The 24203-nt window shown below is 44.2% G+C and overlaps 1 protein-coding gene across 1 annotated transcript in view; it reads right to left on the bottom strand.

The window, feature by feature from the left end:
* Window positions 1–410: 410 nt before the first annotated feature.
* The window catches only part of mdn1 (midasin AAA ATPase 1), a 54744-nt gene continuing 30951 nt past the window's right edge, over window positions 411–24203 (bottom strand). The window contains exons 57-102 of the mRNA XM_062410842.1: window positions 23617–23857; window positions 23398–23521; window positions 23109–23273; window positions 22779–22993; window positions 22312–22699; window positions 21823–21935; window positions 20688–21357; window positions 20337–20498; window positions 19460–19745; window positions 19133–19371; window positions 17915–18010; window positions 17597–17691; window positions 17351–17475; window positions 17058–17210; window positions 16023–16132; window positions 15806–15879; window positions 14650–14833; window positions 14368–14512; window positions 13317–13463; window positions 13091–13217; window positions 12654–12759; window positions 12439–12554; window positions 11816–12223; window positions 11510–11736; window positions 11268–11417; window positions 10582–10784; window positions 10139–10300; window positions 9880–10017; window positions 9279–9414; window positions 8600–8778; window positions 8303–8434; window positions 8053–8194; window positions 7230–7543; window positions 6991–7143; window positions 6006–6107; window positions 5716–5914; window positions 5460–5627; window positions 5172–5332; window positions 4938–5027; window positions 4270–4385; window positions 3684–3858; window positions 3390–3463; window positions 3074–3188; window positions 2600–2666; window positions 1607–1749; window positions 411–1516 (exon numbers count right to left, since the gene is read on the bottom strand). Coding sequence (XP_062266826.1) covers window positions 1331–1516; window positions 1607–1749; window positions 2600–2666; window positions 3074–3188; window positions 3390–3463; window positions 3684–3858; window positions 4270–4385; window positions 4938–5027; window positions 5172–5332; window positions 5460–5627; window positions 5716–5914; window positions 6006–6107; window positions 6991–7143; window positions 7230–7543; window positions 8053–8194; window positions 8303–8434; window positions 8600–8778; window positions 9279–9414; window positions 9880–10017; window positions 10139–10300; window positions 10582–10784; window positions 11268–11417; window positions 11510–11736; window positions 11816–12223; window positions 12439–12554; window positions 12654–12759; window positions 13091–13217; window positions 13317–13463; window positions 14368–14512; window positions 14650–14833; window positions 15806–15879; window positions 16023–16132; window positions 17058–17210; window positions 17351–17475; window positions 17597–17691; window positions 17915–18010; window positions 19133–19371; window positions 19460–19745; window positions 20337–20498; window positions 20688–21357; window positions 21823–21935; window positions 22312–22699; window positions 22779–22993; window positions 23109–23273; window positions 23398–23521; window positions 23617–23857 — 8021 coding nt within the window. The 3' untranslated portion in view covers window positions 411–1330. The remainder of the gene's footprint in view (window positions 1517–1606; window positions 1750–2599; window positions 2667–3073; window positions 3189–3389; window positions 3464–3683; window positions 3859–4269; window positions 4386–4937; window positions 5028–5171; window positions 5333–5459; window positions 5628–5715; window positions 5915–6005; window positions 6108–6990; window positions 7144–7229; window positions 7544–8052; window positions 8195–8302; window positions 8435–8599; window positions 8779–9278; window positions 9415–9879; window positions 10018–10138; window positions 10301–10581; window positions 10785–11267; window positions 11418–11509; window positions 11737–11815; window positions 12224–12438; window positions 12555–12653; window positions 12760–13090; window positions 13218–13316; window positions 13464–14367; window positions 14513–14649; window positions 14834–15805; window positions 15880–16022; window positions 16133–17057; window positions 17211–17350; window positions 17476–17596; window positions 17692–17914; window positions 18011–19132; window positions 19372–19459; window positions 19746–20336; window positions 20499–20687; window positions 21358–21822; window positions 21936–22311; window positions 22700–22778; window positions 22994–23108; window positions 23274–23397; window positions 23522–23616; window positions 23858–24203) is intronic.

Genomic DNA, 24203 nt, shown 5'->3' with positions numbered 1-24203 from the left:
TTTCATAATAACCAGTCTGTCAGAGCTGACATCTGATGGTGCCCAACTGCTCCTGATCTCTCTCTCTCTCTCTCTCTCTCTCCTCTCCCACCTGACCAAGAGATATCAGCACAAACGGAGGACAACTTATAAAAAAGAACATTCCTCATTACCTCAGGCTCACATATCGAATGGCGTGTGCTCTTCTGGAGTTGCAGTAAACCTGCCAGTCTGCTGCGCTGAAGTTACTGAATGTAACTGTGCACATTAAGATCAGTCTTACATTACAGCTACTCTTTTATGAGACAGTGATTTTATCTGACTTTATCAACAGAGCATTTGTATCTACAATCATGAAACATGCTGATCTCAGACTGTCTATTGTTGTTGTGGTTGGAGCAATGCTATAATAAGAGACAGAGAGACAGTGCTGCTTTTTAAACAGTTTATTGTCAAGGATCATTTCATGTCATGATTTAACAGATGGATGCTCTTAAAAATGGCCAGTGTCTTCTGGCTCTTACATGTACGCTACGAAACACAGAGTGATGAGAAACATTTCAATGCACATTTCATCTACTAACAGACAGGTTGATGAGCCGTCGCTCAGCAGATGTGTCGTCTTCAAACCACACACGCTGGTTAATCCTGGGGCAGTCACTCAAAACTGGAATCTGCGGAACCGTCGTTGTGCTTCAAAGTGTATGAGATTGGAGTTTCAAAAAAATCGGTGACAGAGCTGTGGCCGTGCCTCCGACTCCTCAACCAGCAGCTGATCCAGCTGTGGAGGGAGATGCAACATGTTCTCCTCTCCAAGGCACATTTAGGAGTTCCTCAGTCACGACCACGACAACATGCTACTGTAGGTCGTGACGTCCTTATACACAAAGCACAGCTCTGCCCGTCTGTCGTGTTCACACATGAATGACTGGATGATCTCTGCAGCACTGACTGTCCCATCCACACGGACAAACAGGCGGTCTTGGGGTATTGTACAAGGTGGACAGAGGTATTTACTGACCCTTCACTGAGGTGGTTCACACGCAATGAAATCACAATTTTACTTCTATCGCTTCATCTGAGACGTGCAAGTTAAAGCAATCCTCGCTACATTACAAAAGAAACACAATTCTTCTGATAACAAAGATAAAACAGCAAAGGTTGCTATTAAACTCTACTAAAATCTACAGTAAAAATAAGAAAATAAAGGCACATGTACAGCGGTAAATCCGTCTTCTGTTTTATTTTTTTGTTCTGTTGATTTTCAGTTCTGGCTGAGAAGCTTAGCAGCAGAGTGGCATTGTGCAGTGGGTCGCCGCACACATCTTCCCTTTGTGTGAAAGATGGCTTCTCATTGGTCGGCTGCCGTGACCAGTTCAAACCACTGCCTGAGAGCGTCGCTCAGCGTCTCCGGCAGGGCGTTGACGTCTCGCAGGATGACGTAGAAGGGGAAGGGGAACTCCTCCATGTAGGTGCGGATCTCTGGGAGTTCCCCCGGCCCTTTGAATATGGGGACCTTGATGTCGAGGATGGAGTCCTGCCGCGCAGCACAGACAAAAATCTGCTTAGTAACAGTTTGTGTACGGAAAAGTAAAATACAAGTGAAGTCGATTTCTGCTTTTCTTACCCGTGAGTTGGGGTTGTCGAGAACCACGAAGATGACAAAAACATTTGCGCTGCGAGCTGCTCGCACTGCTGCCGTCACCCGCTCCTTCCCCTCCAGGAAAAGACCCCTGCCGTCAGAGACGATGACCAGCAGCTGGGCCGTGTCTGTGGAGGGAGGTCAGAGGGGAACGGTCGAGGGTATTAAAAGGTAAATGAAACAACTCGTGCTGATAATGAAGTTTTGTTTCCATGAGGCAAGGCCTGTGAGGTGATAAAGTACATGTACAGTTCAAATCTGATGTAGAACAGCTTATATTCTTATTCCATTTCCCAGTCTAATTGTGATATCAAGAGAGAATCATTAAAAAGACACGTTTATGTTGAAATTGGACTCAAATACATGTGAGCACTGGCTTCAGTGGCATACTGGGAAATGTTGCATTGTGGGACTGAGCAAAGTGACATACATGAATGAATATTTTATTTGTCTTGTTATTGTTGCTCAGTGTTTACAGGCTTAGCTGCTTGTTGAGCTTCTTCATAATTCTGTATGCATCACAGTGACATGAAGGGCAACGCTCCCTCTGAGGTTTTCAGGTCTGTGGCAGTCACACGTTTTACCCTCAGAGCAGCGGTCTCTGATTCTTCCTCTTTGTCACATGACAGGTGTGTTTATGGACATCAGACACAATCTGACTCCATTTACTCACACAGGTTCAGCAGGAAGAAAGACTCCAAGCAGTCACAAACTTTTACAACCAATACAACCGTTTATGAACCAACAAGAGATGTTTAATGTTTTTTTTTATGTGCCGTTATTGATCTAAATGTTTTGGTGCAAACTGATAGTTGTGATTATTCTCAGCAAAGTGAGATTTGAAAACAGATGTGTTATTGTGGCTTAAACTATGAAATTTCAATGACACACAGATACACACACACATCTCAAAAGTCCCACAATACACAGCATCAGTTGACTGGGCTGGTACAGTCAGCACCTATCGTGAGTCGTTACCTGAGTTTACAGATCCTGGAATCTGCTGCCGAGCTGCGAGAAACATTTTGGTGGAAGTCTCCATGAACTACAGAGGAGAGAGAGGGATGAGAGAGTGAGTCTGACGAGAAGGAGCTTGTTTGCTCACAGTATGTATTTGATCATATGAAAAGGCACAAGGCGGAAATGTTAACTTGTTTAAAAGCTTTTCAAACATGTATTCCTTATATGAGGTGGGTCTCTCGGCTTGGGAACACACAGGAGGAGTTTAATTAAGGGCAAGAATCACAAAGCTTTTAAAAAACAGACGTAGTATTTCTTAAAAGGCGTCAGGATTAAAGAAGGATTTGCTGTTAAAGGTGTAAAAGGTTGATTCAAATGGATCCTTCTGATTCAGTAAGTCTGCTGCGCACCATTCAGTCATTATGTTTAAAGACAAACACGAGCAGTGACTTTAGGTCAAACTTTAGAACAGAGGATGGTCGACGCCCCCACCTGAGCTATTCTGGTCTTCTTCTGCTGGAACTGACACAGTCGGAGGATCCGAGCACCGGACTCGTCGTTGAACTGCTGCTGGAAGGGGTGGAGCAGCTGCACCTGCTCGCCAAAGCTGAACACACAAACAGACATGACATGCACATGTTGTTCACCACGAGCTGTGCATTCCATTGCACTCAGTTTCCCTCTTGTTGCTTCTGGGATCACGTCTTTAATTTTAATTACGTTTTTCTTCCCTAGCATCATTTGATCACTTTCTATCTTCACTGTGCAAATAAACTAAAAACAAGAACTAAAGAAAAAAAGTCCTTACCTGCACACAGACACCTGTCCGACCTCCAGTAGAGTGAGAGCATTGATGATCACTGACAGGGATTCAAACGCCAGCTGCAACAAACACATACACAACAGGTCGTTTGTCAGATATTTACTGCAATTACTTATATTCACTATGATTCTACAAAACTGATATTTCTGCTCAGATAGTGAACAGAAACCACATTTGAACACAGCTTTAATCATCAATAATTTATTTTTAATCTATGGAACAGCTTTCTGGAAGAGCTATGAAGCGAGTATACAAGGTTACATGACGGGGCCTTCTCACCTGTTTGGAGTGGTTGTCCACCATACTGGAGGAGTCATCCACAGCCAGACAGACGTGGTACTCCCTCTTACTGGGCTTGGTCCTCCTCAGCCAGATCTTGTCTTTGCGGAACTGACTGGCGATGTAGGGGATGACCTTCCTCATGTTCAGACGCTTCCCTGTGCGGTAATCTCCTCTGTGAGGCGACAGTGCAGCGCCACGGTCAACACCACTGATTAAGAGGCTTACCAGGCAACTATGGGTTTTTTTAGCTAAGGACTTTTTGGGTATTTTCTCCTCACTCCAGATAAGTGTTAAGGGCAGAGGATGTGGGAATAAGGGCTATAATCATTCATTGATTAAAAGAATCTTGAGGCATGAGGAAGAACATTTTATAGTCTTGTGAGACACCAATTTTACTCCTTATCCCATAAAGACAAACTGTTTTGTTTTCATTTAGCCATTATGGATACTGAGTGTATATTGATCAGAATAAGCATACAACATAATAAAGTGAGCAATAGTGAAGTGGTCTTAAAACATTCTAAATCAATTTGCCATCTCTACCCTGCAGACATGGTGTATGTTGTGTTGTGTTTGTACTGACTTGAGCTTGGCGGCCTGTGTGGGCTCCAGGATCAGGCGGAGCTGCTCACACAGCTGCTGGGACAGAGCGGAGGTCAGGGTCTGGTACTGATGCCACATGGAGGCAGCTGCACTCTCCTGAAACACAGACAAGAACACGTCGGCCACAGAGATCAGAGAGAATAGATCTCAGACACAGCCGGAGATTAAACATCACTACGAGTAGCCTGTGGAGTTTTGGACCACTGGTGGGACTATTGAGCAATGTGCTTATGAGTGGCTCTTCATCTTTTGTGTATCACATATGCACAGAAGGATGTAAATCCACAAGGTGCACAATCACAGTCAAAAGTCAAACTGTTAGTGTGCAATAGTGCATGTCAGCAGACACTTTAAACCCCTTCTCCTGGACATTCAGTCAGACCCACAGACTGTTTGCCTAGAACATAAGATACATTGCAGAAAAAGCCAAAACCTCCTTAAGAATATAAAGTACTGTACGCAGTACAGGTTAGTGGTCCGTTCAATTCTCCCTTCGACACGCCAAAGTGTTCCTGGGCGAGACACTGAGCCCCAAATTGCCCCTGCGGGCAGTGCCAGCAGAGTGTGAGGGATGTATGATACAACTGTGTGAATGTTGTGTGGATGGCAAAGTTAAACATTAAGTTAAACCTCCTGTTGCAGCCTCACCTCCTCCTGAGCTCCTGGAGCCAGTTTGTGCCAGGCATCCAGCTGAAGCTCCATCTCCCTCCTGATCTCCTCTGGGTCTCTCTCTGCTTTCTGCAAACACAAACACAGAGACACGACTTTGATACTAAATTCTCGTTGTTTTTTTGCCTACGGCGAAACAAAAGCCCTGAGAATGTTTGTGTAGGAAGAGGAAGAAGAGCAAAGCTGAGTGTCAGTGTTACAGCGGTTGTTTACCTCCATGGTGTCCATCAGCAGCTCAGGAATAGTGTGAATTGTGGATTCTGTGCTTCTCTCTGCTCGCTTATCTTCTGCGAGACGCTGTCGGTCTTTCCATCTGTCCTGGTCCTCCTCCTCCTCGCCCTGCCTCTGCACGTCCATCTCCCCACTGTCTACACCTGCACATGGACAAAAGGAGGAAGAAGTGAGATGATGTTCAGCTTTCTTTAAAAAAAACTAGAAATTCATAACTAACATAAAGGAGAAGAATATATGCTGAGGCAGGAGAAGCAGATATGCTGGCACCTTTCTGGGAGGCCTTGGTTGAATCCAGCTGCTCAGGCTTCAGCTCCTGGACATCAGCGGCACGGAGGTCCTCTTCCTGGTCCTCGGTTTCCATGGCAACATCCTCATCTTTCTGATCGTGGTCCTGCTGAGGCCCAGCTGCTTTCTGCTGGTCTGCACTCGCCACATCTGGAAACACAACAGTCATTCATCCGCCTTAAAAAAACCCTGATCTGAGGTTCTCATGGGCTGTTTGTGTGTTTGTGGGATCACTGACCGTATGTCTGGGTGTCGTAGGCCGTCTCTCCCTGTTTGATGTGCTCGTACAGCTCAGAGTCCTGCTGGGCGTCGCTCGGCCTGTTGTCTGCACTTCTGTCCTTGCTGCTCTCCACTGTACGCAGACGCTTGTTTATTTGTTCGTTGTAGTCGCCAGTCGATCGCTCGTTGTCCGCGTGACCAGGCTTCCTCTTGAAGCTCTGGAGCAGAGGAATAAAAAGAAAGCTGCAATGAGATGGATTGAAAAACAAAAGGCAGGCAGAAACGAAGCCTGATCCCTGTGAGTCATACCTGAGTCTTGCTCTGAGTCTGTGTCTGTGAAGCCATTCTAGCCGTCAGCTTTGACTGGTGACCATCTGCTTGGCTGGCATCAGCTGCCCCGCTCCCATGTTCCTATAGAAGAGAGAAAGAGGTTTAATATTTTAGATTCAATCATATGTAAAGGGACAACTTGACAGTGGATGAATAATTGATCCAGTTCTGTCTCAACTGAACTGAGCCAGGTCTGTTTCGAGTCGATCAGTGGTAGTAGCCACAATCCCACTTTCTCTGATATCATGCATACATAAGCAACAAACATTTTAGATAAGGATGTCAGCAGTTTTATTGCCACTGGCTGCAAAGCTTCAGGACATGAGGAGAAACGTTTCCTCTGATCTGATCTTTTTCTGTTTAACTGCACAGACAGATTTTATTAGTCAGATGTTTTATTATTAAAGCCCTTTAAGACAAATTGTGATTTGTGAATATGGGCTATAGAAATACAATTTGATTGATTGATTGATTGTTAATGTCTGAAGATAGGTCTCCATTGACTTCAATTGTATCAGATTCTGCTGCTCAGCGTTTTATCAATTAGCTGAAGAGCTGCGAGATGACAGAGACAAAATCAGTGGCTCTAGGCCTATTTACTAATGATACGTTAAATTCTTAATATATTTATAATGTTTTTTACCTTAATTTCCAATCTTTGAAGGATTCTCTTTTTTATATGGATATTGGATGTTTGCAATCTTTGATTTAGCATGCATCTTTGAATATGTCTTTAAATCTAAGGCCATTGTTTCCTTTATTTATCAGTGCAGTCTGTGCCATGGAGATATTTGAAGACCACTCTGTACCCGCTGCTGAGACCATGTCTGAACAATCTGAAGATTAAACCTCTTCAGGCCTTATACCGTGTCCCACAGTTTGCCTGGTTTCACTGGTTTGGGTTTTCTAGAGTAACACGCCTCAGACAGGTGACGCTCTTGATTCAGTTCAGAGTGAAGTGTACCTCTTTAGATTGGTCTTTCTCCGAGGCCTCTCCTCCCAGCTCCACAGCTGTGTCACTCTGGACATTCTCCTCTCCAGTCTGACCATCTCGGTCATGCTCCTTCCTCTCTGCTGACTCTGGCTGCTCCTCCTCCCCACCCTCCTCCTCTTCATCCTGCACGCATGAAAATCATTATAGTGAAACGGAGAACAAAAGTATGCGTTTGGAGAGAAGTTGCAGAAGCTCCTTTAAATACACACTTTTGGTTTGTCTCCTTTGTCGTCACGAACAGTCTGATCTTCATCTCTTCCTGCCTCTTGTCCACTCTTCTCCTTCTCCTCCTCCTCTTCATCTTGCGCAGCAGACTCCTCGTCAACTCCTTTTTTCTCCCCTTCTCCCTCCTCCTCTTCAGTCTTGGGCTCTTGCTCCTTCTCCTTCTCCTTCTCCTCTCCTGGTAGGTCTGTCTGTTCCTCCTGCATCTCCTCTGCTCCTTCATCCTCTCCTCCATCTTTCTCTCCATCCTCCTTCTCGTCCAGGTCCATGGCTTTTTCATCGATGTCTAAGGGATTCTCTTCTGAAGAGGGAAAACATGTTTCAGAGGCTAAAAGTTATGGTAATGTATTTCAGAGATACGGTTGCACGTTCTGTGTATGTATAATTACCAAAAGATGCCTCTTTATACATCAGAAATATTTGTATTCAGTTTTTAGCACAATATCTTCTCAAGGTTATGTGTTGCTGAAACAGCTTTGGTGCTGTTCTTTGACTTCCTGTAGATGATATTATACTGAATGTATTTAAACCGTATTTTAACCAAAAAGGACATTATAATTTCTTAGGTTTTATTGTTTAACATTTTTTATCTTACATTACAGGGAGTTTTTTTCCCACTCTAATAAATCTACCACACAGTTAAGTGTGCAAAAGGTCTGAATACTCTGAGACCATTTTGTCAAAATATCAATTCTTGTTTGTCAATCAGCTTCATTCCCCTCAAGCAACTGCCTCTAAAATCACTGTCCTTCAACAACATGTTCATATAGTTAAAAAAGCAGCAGCTCTAAGTTCAGCAGCAGGTCTCACCGTCACCCTCGCCCTCTCCATCATCTCCAGGTTCTTCATCCTGGTCCAGATTGAGATCCTCGGGCAGATCCATGGCCTCAGCCTCAGGCCTCTTGTCCTGCTGACCGTGGTACGGATCCACTTCATTCTCATCAAACTCCCTCTGAGAAACAGCAACAGCACAGATCAGATACAGCTCACCCACAGAAGTAAGAGGAGATCAGCGTATGCAGGGAGGAGTACCTCTTCTTCAGTTCTTAATGAATATTACCTCATCTCCTTGCTCGTGGATCTTTTCTTTCTCCTCCTCAACCATCTGTTCATCTTTATCCTGGTTTTTCTTGTCTTTGTTTGGCTCTTCAGCGTCCAAGTTGTCGTCTTTGGCAACCAGCTCGGATTCACCCTGACACAGAATCCAGTGTTGACAGGAAGTTAGGCCACACCAACAACACCTCACTGGTTTTTAATATTGATTAATATGAAAAACAGCCAATACAATACTTAGTGGAGACATCAACGACGTATTTTAAATATTGTTTTAGCCTGATGGTAATCTAGTGTCCTTTACCTGGTCCATGCCCTGGCCAGACTCTTCCTCCTGGTCACTTTCCTCTTCCTCCTCCTCATCATCATCCTCATCATCTCCCCACATCCTCTCATCCAGGGTGTCAGTCTCGCCTTCACCCAGGTTCCCCATCTTTTTGTCCAGCTCCTCCTGGTCCTCTTTATCAGAGTCTTCATCTTCACCTGAGAAGGATGAATGGTGGACGGATCTTATGAGCAGTTATCTTGGAAAAGGCATCTTTACTTTCTGAAAGGTTTTTGTCGTAGGTCACCAGCACAGGATGATAAAAAATGAGTTAATTTCTGGCGATCTTCTTATAAAAAAGAAGCCTTCCTAGCCTGATCTTACACAGCAACAATAAAGTTGTGCCTGCATCCGAGTACATTTCTGATCAGTTTTACAGCATGAAGGGCGTGAGAAATCTAAGAGAAGCCCTTCCTTCTATTCTACGTGCTGCTTCAACACAAACTTAATTAGCTGAGAGCTTATTAACACAGACTGTCACTTTTTGCAGATCACATGTCACAAGACCTGGGTTTGACAAACCCATTGAAGTCTGTGTGAACAAATCAGGACTGAGTTTTTTTTTACTCCAGTTTCCCAGTAGCCAGCAATAGGGACTAGAAAACAATAGATAAAACCAAGAAATGGAACAAAACCTAAAATGGGTGTACCACATTACCTGGTTCTTTCTCATCCCCATCATGCATCTGGCCATCGAAGTCCTCTGACATTTCAATAGCGTTGTCTTCCGCCTTGATTTTCTCTTTATCCTGTTGTTCTTCCTTCTCCTGGCCCTCCTGAAACGTGTCCTCCACCTGGAGGAGGAAGAGGAGAAATGTTGACCAAACCAAAAATCCTCTTTAGAGATTCAGCAGTAACGTGACTTACTAAAAGACTTGTGCAAGGTCTTAAAGGCTTCGGTTTAATTGACTGGATTTCCACTCTCTTAATTACAGGATTTTGTTGTGGTAACTTCATGTCTTTATTATGTTCCCTATTTTGTTGATTTGATTGCAGATGCACAGAAAACCTCTTGCTGGCAGTTTTATACCACTGGAAACTGGATATTTTTTGCTGGTCCTCAGGTAGTTGGGACATCTGCACTTACGTTGTTTCACATAGTATTTTGACTGTGTATAACTGACTCTGTCACATTTGTTTCAGAGCCAGGGGAGTTCATTCAAAATCTCATTGTTTGGAACAACCACCGCAGCTGAGAGCTCAACAATAAAGCCAGCTAGAGGTGAGATCAATTTATTAGTAAAAATTCCTTTCATTACCTGATCTTCATTGTCAATCTTGTCACTGACGTCTTTGGTGCCCTCTCCCTCTCCAATACCACCACCCTCATAGTCGTGGAACTCTGTGGCACCTTCTCCATCTCCACCGGCCGTCAGCTCCTCGGGCAGGCAGAAACCCTGAGGACGACAGAACAATCATTTAATTCATTAAGTTGAACTTAATCACCCAATAATGCCTGCATAAGTTATTAAAGAACAATTCTACAGTGAAGCGGAGAAACGTTTGTTGTGTCTGTACCTTCTGGGCGAGCTCGGTGAAGATGCTGGCCAGGACAGTCAGCAGTTTGCCCGTGCTCCTGTGTGCTCCCAGGGACACAGCCACGTAGTATCGCACCAGGTCGGAGTAAATCCCCAGCAGGGGCTCCAGACGCACCAGCATGCTGCACGCCCGGTTCACCTCCTGAACACACACAATGGCCAAAAGAGACAGATTTAAAACAGAGCAACCCGGATACTGATTCTGCTAAACATTACGCATGATGTAAACCATATGGCAGAACACGTTGAGAGGTTGGGTGTTAATTGTCAACATTATCACTCTCGAAAAGACATTACTGTGATTTTATGCTACAAATGAGCAAAATATTCTTTGGCCCTTTAAAATTACTCAGAGGAATACGATGTCACTAAAGTGCTACAGATAAGTTGTTTTCCAGATATTCTATGTGAAGTTGTTTTTACCTGGAGCTGTGGTGGTTGACAAGCGTCTCTGTGTGTTCTCAGCGTGCCGAGCAGCTTCTCCAGTCTGACGTTAACCTCTCCCACGCACAGAGTCTCCACCTCTGCTTCCAGCTCCTCCTCCATGAGACGGGCCAGGTGACCGGGCTTCAGCAGGTCCTCCACAGGCTCTTCTTCCTCCTGCTTTTCAGCTCCCTCTGAAACATCTAATAACATTGGATCGTTAAGGACAACCATAACTGCTGTCAGTGCTGTTTGAAAACATGATCAAGACAGCTTCAAAGAAATGCTTTCAGAGGTGATTTCCCATTGCTGATGATGCATGTTTTCTTAGTGACTATTAACCTCTCTTAATCAAATTGCTGTGTCCCAAATTGTTCACACACAACTGTTTTGAGGGGTTCACCAAGATGATCTGAAACGCAAGGATTTGTAATAGATACTGTGGATGAAAACAGTTAGAACACATAGTTATTGTGCAAATTGTTATTGACGTTCTCCATTTATTACCTAGACTGTCATACCTACTTTTATTAAGTAAAAGGGTGTATTGCAGCGGAGAGAATCCATTTAGTTTAATCTTTAATAGTTACGTTTGTGATTTTGACTTTGCATTTGCATGTGATTTTGAATATTCCATCCAGCAGCTGTGCAGACAGTACTGCTTGAACCCTCTGCATCACCCTCACCTCGCTTGTCGTCTCCATGCTGCTCTTTCTGTTGCTCTTTCGGTGTCTCTTTCTCCCTCCTCTTCACAAGTGCCTGGACAGCGCACAGCACCGTGTTGATGTTTGTCTCCAGCTCAGCAGAGTACTCAGTACTGAAGGCAGACTGGAGATCTGTCAAACAACGGGAGGAGGAGAGTGAGTGTGTGTCTGTCAGTGACCCCTGACGGAATGGCAGCATCAGGGAGACTGGTCAGTGAACTCACCCGGGTGCTGGGGTCCCAGGGAGAGCAGCTGAGTCTTCCAGGTGGTGAACTCAGTGATGTTAGTCTCCACCTGGGCTCTGACATACTGCAGGCTCGTGGTGATGGCCGGCTGACTCTCTGCGCTCCCGACGCAAGTGGCAGGGGTGAAGAGCTGCTCCACGCTGGGCATCTGAGCTGCTACAGCCCCCAGCTGGTCGAAGCTTGAACAGCACATCACAAAGTGGTCCCTGTGGAAAAATAGCAGTGTAATTAGGACTGTACATTAGACATCTAAAAAATAAAAATAAACTTGTGGGACTGTTTTACCATGTGTGGAGTACTCTCTCAGAGTTCTGCTTGGCCACAGTGTCCAGCTCCACCTTCAGGCTCTTGCTCTGCTTCAACATTGCGGTCACATGCTGGTGTAGCTGGCACCACGTGGTATCTCCCCTCCTCATCAAGCAACCTGGAGGCTGGCGGTGTACAGCCAGCGGGGACGGGCACCTCAGGGTTTGCTGCCTGCAGCTGCTCGTCTCCTCTACCTGCTGAAGGTCCTCGGGGCAGCACTGTAGCAGCCAGGCCAGCTGCTGGAGGAGTGTGGTGCACTGAGCAGCCAGCTCCTGGCCTCTGCTGACCCAGCCCTGGAGAGAGGCCTGGGGCGGGATGGTACAGCCTGGGTCATTACTGTGGCTCTGGAGGTGGGTCTTGATGTCCTGTATACTGTTAGTCAGCCTCCTGGAGGTGGTAGGATGGAAAAGGACAAAAGGTCATATTGCAGTAAACAAAAACACAACTCAATTTAGATCATAGATTATAATAATAACATTTAAATAAATAATTTAACAAAATAATTACAGCAGTAAATGAAAACAGTATTCCTCTAGTGTGACACCCACATTATTATAAAAAAAAGTAACTTTAGAAATCTTGTCCCGTGGCCGCACACTGACCTGAGATGGACCCACTGCTCTGTGAGTGTGGCCAGACGTCGCCTCTGTCTGAGAAGCAGCTTGAACATGTGAGAGGTGAAGCCTCTGCAGCGCTCGATGTTTCCCAGACCCAGCTCCTACAACCACACAATAACACACACTTCAGGATAAATACACACAACACACAAACAAGACTAAATTGTTGATTATCTTACTGAGAGTACTCTGTGTGTTACCTTTGCCGGTTGCTGAAGAGCAGTCAGCATGACCGTTTTCCTGGCCCATGAACGATAGAAGTACTTCTGACATCCATCCCACGCTGCCAACAGCTCTGTGAACAACCTGCAACAACAAGAAAGAACATGGTTTGGAGGGAGTACACTGTGTTGTCCACTACTTAGGAGGTCTTAAATTGAATTAAAGCTACAATTCATAATAAAAATTAATTTGATAAATTGTCTCTCGAAAACCTGAGGTTAGACTTCATATATTTTGCTGGACAGCATCCACTGCAGCCATATCATGGGATAGTGCCCACAATAATATATTCCAACATAAAACACGGCAGGCAGACTCAACAGAAAATTGCAGAATTTGGCAGAGATTCAGCAAAAGAAAAACAGTGTCTTTCAGCTGTTGGTGCTCGGTGTGAGTGGGAACAGGATCTATTTACGTGTTCTCAGCCTGCTCCTGGTTGCTGGCAGCAGATAGAGCAGTGCTCATCTCCAGCGGCTGCATACAGAGCGTTTTCTCTGGGTCAGCTGTCCTGTTCCATACCAGGCCTTTACGGTACGAGAGACCTGGGTTCAAAGGGCACAGACAGAAAGGTTGCATTTTTTGTTGTTTCTTTTAAGTCAGTATATTATGTGACATGTCTGAGTCAGAAAAGGGAAACTTACCGATATCTGCGAGCATCTTGAACAGGTCAGACAGAGCTCTCTGCTTCTGTTGAAGGATCTGCTTGATCTCAGACTTCTGCTTCTCCTTCTCTGCCGACATGTTGATGGTGAGACTTTGCAAGTCTCGCAGGTTGCTGATGACCTCGCCTGGAAAAAAGACAAGTTCGAAAGTTTAAAACCCTCCTTGTGGCCCCTCCTACTAGAGACCTGCACTGAATCAGATACCCATGGGTTTTGTAAAAAAAAAGTTATGTAATTGGTAATGGTTAAAATATATATATATATATTAATATAATTTCATACTTGATAAAAATTAAAATCTAAATCAGCTTATATAAAACCTAGTCAACTGCAAGGATTGATTTATCTGTAAAATATTACAAAACCACTCTTGACAAATAACTGTCACTACTGATCGGGAATCATCAAGTTAAAAAATGAATCATATCAACATATGATTAGCCAGTGGTGAATATGTTCTAATCGGCTTTGCTGTTTGTAGAAAGTGTCACAATGTATTTGTTGTTATTGTCACAAGCTCGGTACGTTGTGGCTGAGGAATCCCACTGGGAGCTGCAGGAGCTCAGGTGCTGATCCACCAATCAACAACCAAAACGGGAGGACAGGGATGAAATAACCCATTTGATGTGAGTGGCTGTGTATTCAAGAAATGTGTTAAATCCATGGTTGAATCAGGTCGATGGTCAAATGTGAGCTGATCCGGACGGGTCTACATTTGACTTGGAGATAACAGTGTAACAGAGTTTTGGACCTTTGCTGGACTCTAAAACCTTGTACCAACAAATCAAGTGAGAGCATCATGTGGCGCTGCCTTGTAATCACAATCATGTCTACATTTTTTTTCAACATCCGGACACAGCGTCCCCATACACAGGGAGACGTGCTCATCAAAACAATGCTCCACAGCAACTCCAATGATGAAAAACTACATTAAGTCCCTTTACAATGCAAAGTCTTTATCCTTTCAGCAGCATGACTGATCAGTAAATGTAAACTTTAAACAATTGTTTTCTAGGAGTGTTATTTCTACCTGTGAAGTAGTCCAGGTCTTCAGCCAGTTCAGGTACTGGGTTTTTCTTCACATGCTGGTTACATAATTTCTTCATCTTCCTGGTGAGAACAGGCAGACGTCCCTGTAGAGATGAAGCTTCAACCCCTTCCTCCGGCTCCTCATCCTGAAATACACAGTTTATCTCTGGTTGTTTATTCATTATTCAGCTTCAAATGATTCAAAACAAAACAAAATAAAATGAATGGATTGTTAATTTGTGATGGTGAGATAAATACTAATGTGTCCTGTTGAGACTTGTACCTGCAGATCTCTGCCCTTCCCGGGGAGAGTGCTCTTCAGAGCCTTGCGAACTCGATGGATGGGGGTTTCCTCAGGGTTGGTGTCTACACTGTCTAAGCTTGCGCTGCTTCCCTGTTCCACCAGAGCAGGGGCACTTGGACCACTCAGAGCCTCCGCGAACTTCCTGACAAACTTGAAGAGAGTCCTGAGGGAGACGATATGAGCAGAATGTAACAGCCTGTGGTGGTAAAGTCCAAGTGGATTGTCTGACACAAAGTCAACACATCAGAAAAAAGAAATTAAATTCATTGAAACGGAACCATTATGACTTATTGTGCTGTTGATCTGTACAACATGGTGAGTTTGGGGAAAGATGAATTATTTAATCCGCCTCTTACACCTTCAACTTGCAGAGTAAACAGCAGTGGAAGTCAAGGGATGGAGAGAAAAGAGACTCACAGTGCAAGTTTAACTATGGGATGAAACCTGGGACATTTTTTACCTTTATCATTCCTCAACTAGACTGCGAACTGAACATTAAATACAAAAGAATCCAATGAGAATTTATGTACTGTTTACGTTTAAATATTCAACTAAATGTGAGTTTTGCTGATAAAAAGCAGACTATTGGTTGTTGACTGACCTGATCTTAGACTGTCATATTATTATTGAGAAAATAATGCTTTCAGTTAAAGGATATATATTTTTTAATGATTTCGTTCCAACGCCCTCTAGAGGTGGTATGTTCCAAACAGGATCCAAAGATTAAACATGTTTATAAAACCTTGAACTGATTTTTTAAGAAAGTTTATTTAAATCTGACCTTGATGGCAGTTTTAAAGTAAATCCTAAATCTAACATTAATCTAAATAGAACGGAATGTATTACGTGCCGCTTAATGCAGATTTTCATGTAAGAAATGTATAGCGCCCCCATGAGGTCAGCTGATGTGAATTTTGGTTGCCTGAGTAGTAAGTGTCTGAAGGTCTTTTCCAGTTCTATCAACCACTCACAGCACTTAACATTACAGTTTTGCCATTCAGCCGTTCACCGAACAATGTGCAGCACTTTCTCTATCATACAATTTTGAGTTCAGTAACTTGTCCAAAGACACTTTAGCTTGGGGAATGAGGGAGACTGGGCTCTTTAACAGGGTCAAATCCAGAACATATCTTACCGGTGTGTCTTCTCCACTGACACTTTGATGGACCAAAAGCTGACATCGTTCCACTTGGAAATCTTGACAAAGTCCTGAAAACAACAACAGTGGAACTTTTTAATATCCATGCTCTGTATATTCTAAGATTTATTCAAAAAGGCATTAATCTGACATGCAGGGACAAGGTTTCAAAGGACCATGCAATAAACAAGGACACTAATAAACACTTATTTACCTTGAGCTCCTTCTCGATGGGCTGCCTGAGTTGACTGACTTTGGTCTGGATGCACTCAGAAAACTGACTGTAGTATTTATGCAGGTTCCACAGCAGACTGGACAAAGACTCTGTAAAACAGGAAGAAGTCAACACGTCGTCTCTCTTGAAGATTGGAGTCTCTCTCTCTCTTGGCTAAAAAGCAACAGATAGCAAATATTATCTTGTTTTGACCTGGAACTGAAGGTCAAGTCAAAGTCAAATGCATTTTGAAACGATAACTCCAGTGCTGAAAAAGTTACTTCCACCACATTATTCAGTGACATATGACAGCATGATGCACAACATGTGGACTTGTTGGTGAAGCTCCTGGGGATGACCCTGTCTGGTCAATGGATCAATAAATGTCAGTCGATTAAAAGGTTGGTCTTGAATAATGACCAAATGAACAAATAAAGGCCGGCTCAAGAAAACCATAAGATGACCATTGCATAAGGCATAACTATTAATATTTCACAACAAAAGCTCTTTTTAGAATTGAAAGGTTGCTATTAAAAAAGCTATTGAAAAGGTTAGAGGAAGTGTTGAGTTTGTAGTAAAGGCATAATCAAAACAGGGCAAAAGGAGCACATCAAAATTAAGCTTTATACTAACATATGATGAATTACACTCATCAAATCCTTTCTCTTATACAAACCTCCTTCAACTAAAGATGCATTACATTCTGCAGTTGAGGTGAATAACAGGCCCAGTCACTATTTGAGAAAATTCAACGATTCTGAGCAGGAATCCTACACTTATTTTTATATTTTGAGCTGATAATTTAAAAATATCATAAAATTATGACATATGCACTTGGTCTCCACTGTAATTAAAGATTAGGGTTCCTGTAACGATGGTGTGACCAGAAAGCTAATCTAAAGATACTTCACAGTCCATGTAGAGGGGAGGATTGGTCATGGTGATTAATAACTCATATGTGGGACATATGAATACTGTTATAAGTCGGACATGTATGGTATAGGCCTCGTGTAGGACAGAGTAGTGATGGCTGACCTTGTCCAGGCTGGTTGGGGACCAGAAGGAGGTGGCAGTGGAAGCTGAGCAGCATAGTCAGGCGGGTGTGGAACTCTCCCAGGGTGGAGCCCTCCATGAAGGCCTGGAGAGTGGAGGACACTGAGGACAGGGAGAGGCGCTCCACCTCCTCACCTGAGAGGAGAGTGAGACAAGAGCCAGGGTTGGTGTTCTGAACAATTTCACGTATTCATGCACGTCATATAGAAAAAGGTTAATCGCTAAATCAACGTTGTTAAAAGCAAATGTATTGTTTGTAGAAATAAAGGAATAACCTGTATTAGCCTCGTTCTTCTGTTCCGCTAGATACCTCTCTACCAGCTGGTATATAGAGAACCAGTGCTTGGTTGATTTCTCATTGTGCCGCTTCATTGCGTTGTCCAGACTGCTCGACCAACAACTACCAGACAAAAGTGACAGGACACATTTCCATTAAAACAAGGAGTTTGATCTCTCTCCACACTAAGTACTTCAAAAAACAACATAGAAAACTGTCTGGATTGAATCCTTCTGTGACTGACTTGAGCTCCAGTTTGCGCCACTGGATAATGAGCTGGGTGATTGGTTCCAGCTCTTTCCGCAGAGAGACCAAGCGGCTGGCGTTATTCTCCCAGTCCTGAGGACAGCAGCAGAGAACAGAGGTGACGACAAGAAACACAGAGCTCTCCTCTAAACAACAAACTAACATTTCAGAAACTGTAACAAGATTTTTAGTTTTCTACATGTTGGCTATTAAAATTGTCAGATCATATTTTCCAAATGTATCAACATTTCCTGCAACTCTAAACATTATAGTTAAAAATACATATCCTGTGAGGCACCTTGCGAACTGAGCTCACCTGTGCTTTACTTAGCAGAATCTCCAGACCGTTAAGGAATTTGGCGAGTGGACTGGCCAGACTGAAAATCATGATCCTCTCCACCACCACAATCAGCTGAAAAACAACACACACAGACACAGGGTTACATTTTATAGCCCCAAAATTAATAACTCATCAAAAGACTCTGTATGACAATAACAGCTGCATGTAAAGCACAAGGTTACCTACAGCCTACAGAAATTATCAATTATATCACTTAGTACTTTTACTGTGTAACTATTAATCCCATGGATTTGTCTCACAAATTTTCTCTACGTAATTAAGTTATTAAGTTAAATCGGTCAGTTAGTAGATCAATCAATCAATCAAATTTTATTTGTAAAGCCCATATTCACAAATCACAATTCATCTCATAGCGTAACATGGTGTGACATCCTCTGTCCTTAACCCTCAGCCAGAGTAAGGAAAAACTACTAAAAACCCTTTTAACAAAGTAAAAATATGTAGAAACTTCAGAGAGAGCCACATGTGAGGGATCCCTCTCCCAGGAGGAACAGAAGTGCAATAGATGTCACCTGTAGGAAAACATCATCAAGATTAAAGTTTTTAGCAGCATTGATGAGGGTAAACATTTTGAAGAATAACTTCAATACTATATGTCAAGCAGTCCTGCTGCAATTATAGTCTATGGTCAGCAGCCAGCAAGATCATGATCCACCATAAAGATTGGATGCCACTATAGTCCACAGTCATTGTCCACTGCCGCTTATTAAGATCCATCATCAGGCGCCGCCTCGGCCGTGGTCCACCACCATTATATGATGCCAATGCAACACAGGATCTGCCATTACCACTACGATCAGCCCGCACGATATAGAATCCGCCGTACTGGATCCACCATTGCGACCTCTGAAGTGCGGATGTGGACACTAATACCATTTCTCCCACCAGTGAATTATGTTCTGTTTTAATTTTACAGATTATTTCACACTCATTTTACTAAAGGAGATGAGTGTAAATTACTCCAGATTAAATGTCAATCAAACATTTTGGGGTAAACTGTTTCTTCTGCAGTGGCAACCTCTTACAAAATCACAAACACCCAGACATAATACAAATGAATAAACCAACACATGCACATCAAGAGGTCTTGCTTCCTGTTACATTCCTTGGTTGGAAATATTGAATCCCTTCTTGCTCACTCGCTGTAAACCTTAATGTAAAAACCGAACTGACCTGTACGAGTGCGGGGTGGTCTGGCCAGTCTTCCAGTCTCTGCTTCACTGCCACACTCAGCTGCTCCAGAACAGGGAGACACTGGCCGGCCTCGCTCATGTTGGGCTGCTGATAAAAGTCATAGGGTCCATCTGAGGCGACACGCAGACCATCGGGACCCCCTGAGCCCTGCACCGTGTTCTGGAGGAGGGCAGAGAGCAGCAGCTCACTTCCTGTCAACTGCTGGTCCAGTTCAGCATCTGAGGGAGAACCAGGGCAAACCATGAACCAGTTTCCATTTACATCACTGCAATTCTTCTGTACTGCTAGCAAACAAAAGATACTGACCCATCAGATGATAGAAGCGTGACATCAAAGGGGCAGCGATCTGGTAGGAGGATACCAGAACTTTGATGGATTCTTTGCTGTGATTGGCTGTTACTGTGCTCTGATACCACAGAGATCGGGCGTATCCCAGACACAGCTGCTGGTGGACCTGGACCACCATGTTCATGGCAGCCGGAGACAGGGAGGCGCTGTCAATTGCCTCCTCCTGGGCTTTCTCCTCCTCTTCGTCAATCTCAGAGTCTGTTGGGCCCTCCAGGGTTGGCTGGGATATGATGTCTGCAAAATCCTGATTAAGAGCATGGACACAAAGAATGAGCGGAGAGGAAGTATGATCCCATTTCCTTTATATAAAATTAACTAATGGCAGTCTGTCAGTGATTGCCATCTCTGAGTTTGTCCTTCCAGCTCTTTGGCCCTATATTATCTAGTGTTGTCTACTGTTAACCAAACAAATTATTTCAAGGAGTTTGGAGATTTGGCAAGATATGTGCTCTGTGAGGTCACAGTGACCTTGACCTTTGAACACGAAATTCACTTTCGGTCACCCTTGAGTCCAAATGAATGTTTGTGCAACATGTTATGATGTTCCCTTTGGGTAGAACTAGCATATTGTCTTTAGAACAACGTAAGGTTATGTGACCTTGACCTTTTGACCTCACCTAAATTGTATCAGTTCATCCTTGAGTCTGAGTGAATATTTGTACCAATTTTGAAGAAATTCCCTCAAGGTATTCATGAGATATCATGCTCACGAGAATGGGACGGACAATATGGATGGATGTACGGACAACCTGAAAATATATGGCCTCTGTGCCAGCACCAGCCAGTGGCTGATCTCCACACATATTAAAACATGTGTGAGCATTTCTGTCAATACCTTGTTGAACTGTGGGAACTGGTGTCTGAAGTCCCTCTCCTCCTGCTGCTCCTCAGTCAGCCCTGAGCCGTGCAGTCGAGAGCGGTTGCGGTACAGACTGGCCTCCAGTTGCTCTCTCTCTCTCTTCTGTCTCTCCTGGTCGTCCCACTCGTTCACCATAGCCTGGGAAGCATCATGTTACAGTCAGTACAGCAGCAAGCGTTCAGCTTGTAAAACAAATGTTTGACTAAAAAAACGTACAGAATATAAACTTATTTTGATTACATAAAGATGATAACATACAACAATCATTACATTGCAAACAGTGAGAAAGGGGAGACAGATGTTTGACACATAAATCAATTCTCTGACCTGGCAGATGTGTCTGAAGAGGCTGTGTGCCTTGGAGCTGAACTCTCCTGTGGTAAGGGTATGGCACTGCACGAGCAGCAGAGCATTCAGAAGCAGCGTTAAGGACTTGGGGACCACATGCTCAGGGTCCTGTGCGGGAAGGAGCTTTCCCAGGCAGCGCAGAACATCCATACAAGTGCTGGAGCAGAGGAAGTCAGCCCGGGCCAGGTAAGAGGGAAGACTGAAGGACAGGGAGGGGAAGGCCAGCAGGCAGGACACCAGCTTGTGCAGACCTGGCACAGGCGTGAGTGAGGCAGCCACCTGGGAGGCCACCAGCCTCATGCCATGTCGGAGCTGGAGGATGCCAGTCCGCACTGGCCCGACCACGTCAGGGTACAAGGGGTATTCCTCGGGCAGCCTCTGGGAGAAGCGCTTCTGGGAGTTCTGCCACACAGCCTCCTCCTTCAGCAGACTCTGAACAAATGACCTGGATTTGGAGGAGGAGCCCTGCAGGGCCTTCAGCAGGTGAGCCAGCAGGTCCTCGATTCTGGAGGTCTGGCCGATGCTGCAGAGGTAGTGCTGGAGCTCCTGGAAGAGTCGACCATACTGAGGCTCATGAGGGCGACAAGCCTGTTTCCTGGAGAGCTCAGCTATCTGATCCTTCACCTGCTGCATACGGATCCACAAGTACCTGCATCCAGAAGGTGAATTAAATTATATAATTTCATCCAGTTATCTGAATTTACAAAACCTTATTTATTCAGTTCAAGTCAGTTGTCATATTTGCAGTTTTAATGTGGCGCTTTTGCTACAGATAACTGCTGAGCGATTTTGCTGCCGATTTTTTATAAATTCACAATGGTTCTCATTTGTGCTTAATAACAAATTACAACCACCAAAATACCATACAGAACTGTGGAAATTATTTGATCCATTGGAAAGGGGTTGTGGATTTTTGGTCATTTAGAATTAAATGGGATGGTAACCACCCCTCACATCCTCTACACCTGGCCTACTTACAACAACCACAGGTCAGTTTGATGTCTTAAAAGACAACTGCTTCTCAACAACTGCACAATTTGGAATCACTATTGGAATCATCGAATGTGAATATTTGAATACATATTGAAGGTCACTGGGTGAGACTGGTTCTGACCTGATCCGAGGATGCTGGAAGCCATCAGTGGTGCTGCTCTCCTCCAGCTCTGCTCCAGTCATCAGCTGAGATGACAGACTGCGACCTCTCCACTCCTCCTGCAGCAGAGTCAGCTGCAAGAAAACGATGGAAGCATCAGTTTAAAGTATTTCCAGCAATAACCACCGCAGTATCTACCACTAACCCCAACCCTTTTCTCAAAGCAGAATGGAACATTCTGTAGTAAGACTGCGTCAGACAACACAATTTACTTTTTATTTGTCACATTTTCTTCAGACATCACAGTATATTTGTTATTCTGCTGTTATAAAGTTTAATGCCAAGGCTGTATCAGCTAAGATCCATGTTGATCGAGGTTATGGATTATGATCAAATAAATTACATGAAAAATCACATGATACACTCATGGCTCAAAGGGAGTCATGGGTAATAAAGAGTAGTTTTTACAGACAACAGGATATTAAGCACTAAAACCAGTCGGCTACTGACCTCTTGCTGAGCGTAGTTGAGTTTGTAGGCCCTCTTCACAGCTGGGTCAAAGATGGTCTGTGGTGTCCACACTTTAATCTGCAACAGGCCCATGTTGACCCAGAACACTCCAGCGCGGGCCAGCGAGTTGGTGCCTTGGACCTTGCTTTGGACGTACTGCTGCAGGCAGGTGATGCAGGACTCCAACAGGCTGTCAGGGAGCAGATTGGGGGGGAGGAAGTCTCTGAAGACAGTCTGGATCTCCTGGGCAGCTATTAGAGGGTCAGCATCCTCCACCAGGCTCTCGCAGCTCTCCATATAGCCCTCCTGCAGACTGGGAGGCAGCAGGTCAGCCATGCTCTGAAGCTGCCGACGCAGGACCACGCCCTGCAGTCTAAAGTCGGTGCCCCTGAAAAGATGTGGTGGTGATTAAAAACCTTTTTTAAGAGAACTGAGAGGACTAAGAATATACGTTTCTTCTTATCTACCTGAACTCTGTAAGTGCAGGGATGGCCATATTGTCCCACAACACTGCAGACACATCCTGCAGCTGCTGGATCCTCTCCTTCCACTCCCCCAGGGTGACATGGGAGAGGGAGAGCAGGACGGCTGCTGACGGCTCCCAACGATCTCTTGTCTCACTGCTCATGAGCACTCCCAGCATGCAGTGCGACCACACTGCTTTGCTTAACAAGGCTGGACCCTAAAAACAACATGGACACTCTTCAGGTAATTATATCCAGACCAGCTGGAAAATCTGAGAATCAGCAGGCTGACTGAAACATCACAGTTAGACGTAGTCGTTAAAAGGCCTCTACCATATTATCTGCTCCATGGGGCAGCTTTGGACCCGGCTTGGTCTCCGGATTAAGTGGGTCCCATTTCAACCAGCGGTCTGGGCTGGAGGTCACGTAGCTGGTCCACAAGGCAGACAGAGCCTCTGACAAGAGGTCACACCACACAAACTGCAGGTCCTCAGACGGCTGGAGGGGAGAAGAAGCATTAGCACTGTTGATTAGGCGATGGTGTTTCCGGCGATTGTGTTTATTTAATAATATATCAGAATGTAATCTAAGCTGTGATTCTGTTTATGCTTATTCTACTGACCCTGTCACTGCTGAGCAGGAACCAGAGGGGCTGCAGCTGACTGACATTCATCGGTGTTGACTGGAGGCAGTAACGAAGATGCCTGGAAAGTTCTCGGCGTATGCTCTCTTCTGCCTCCTGATCACTGCAGAATCAACAGCAAGAGTTAATGGAACTGCCAACTGGTTCAGGGTCAGTCTCCATAAATGTTGTGTTGTTGAGTGAGAGGCAGATTTTTACCCAGGAGAGAGAGCCAGATGCAGCAGGTCAGTGCTGAGTCGCAGCTGGTTGAGCACAGCCAGTTCTTCCATCATTGGCCAGAGCTGGGCTCTGCGGCTGAGCTGCTGAAGCTCCTTTCTGGGCAGCTGGATTCCGACCTCTGGCTCCTCCTCGTCAGACATGGAGCGGAAATCTAAGAGACCCCTGAAGGTCATTTGACACTGCTGCTGCTCGACACTGGACACCAACCTGTCCAGCACTCCTGAATGGATGGAAACAAGAATTACAGAATTTTTCAGTTAATTAACCAAATACAACTTGATATTAAAAGTTGTTTAGAGCTTAATGTTTGGTGCTCCATTAGCATCTAAAACAAACATGTGAAAGTTAAAAATAATCAATATTTGTTTTTTATCTTACTAATATTTTTGTTAAAAATCAGTTTAAATTTACATTAGTTTACATTACATACGTTTTCTAAATCATTGCCTAACACCTTATTTATAGGAAAGCCTTTTAATGTCAGACTTTTAAATAGTCTATTCAAATGTTTGGTTTAAATATTTTCTCTCCTTATCTATCTTTTTTTGTATTGTTTTGCTCTGAGT

Source organism: Platichthys flesus, chromosome 18, assembly GCF_949316205.1.
Source record: "Platichthys flesus chromosome 18, fPlaFle2.1, whole genome shotgun sequence".
NCBI lineage: Eukaryota > Metazoa > Chordata > Actinopteri > Pleuronectiformes > Pleuronectidae > Platichthys > Platichthys flesus.
The sequence above is the reverse complement of the archived record's forward strand: the minus strand, read 5'-3'. Positions and strand labels throughout refer to the sequence as shown.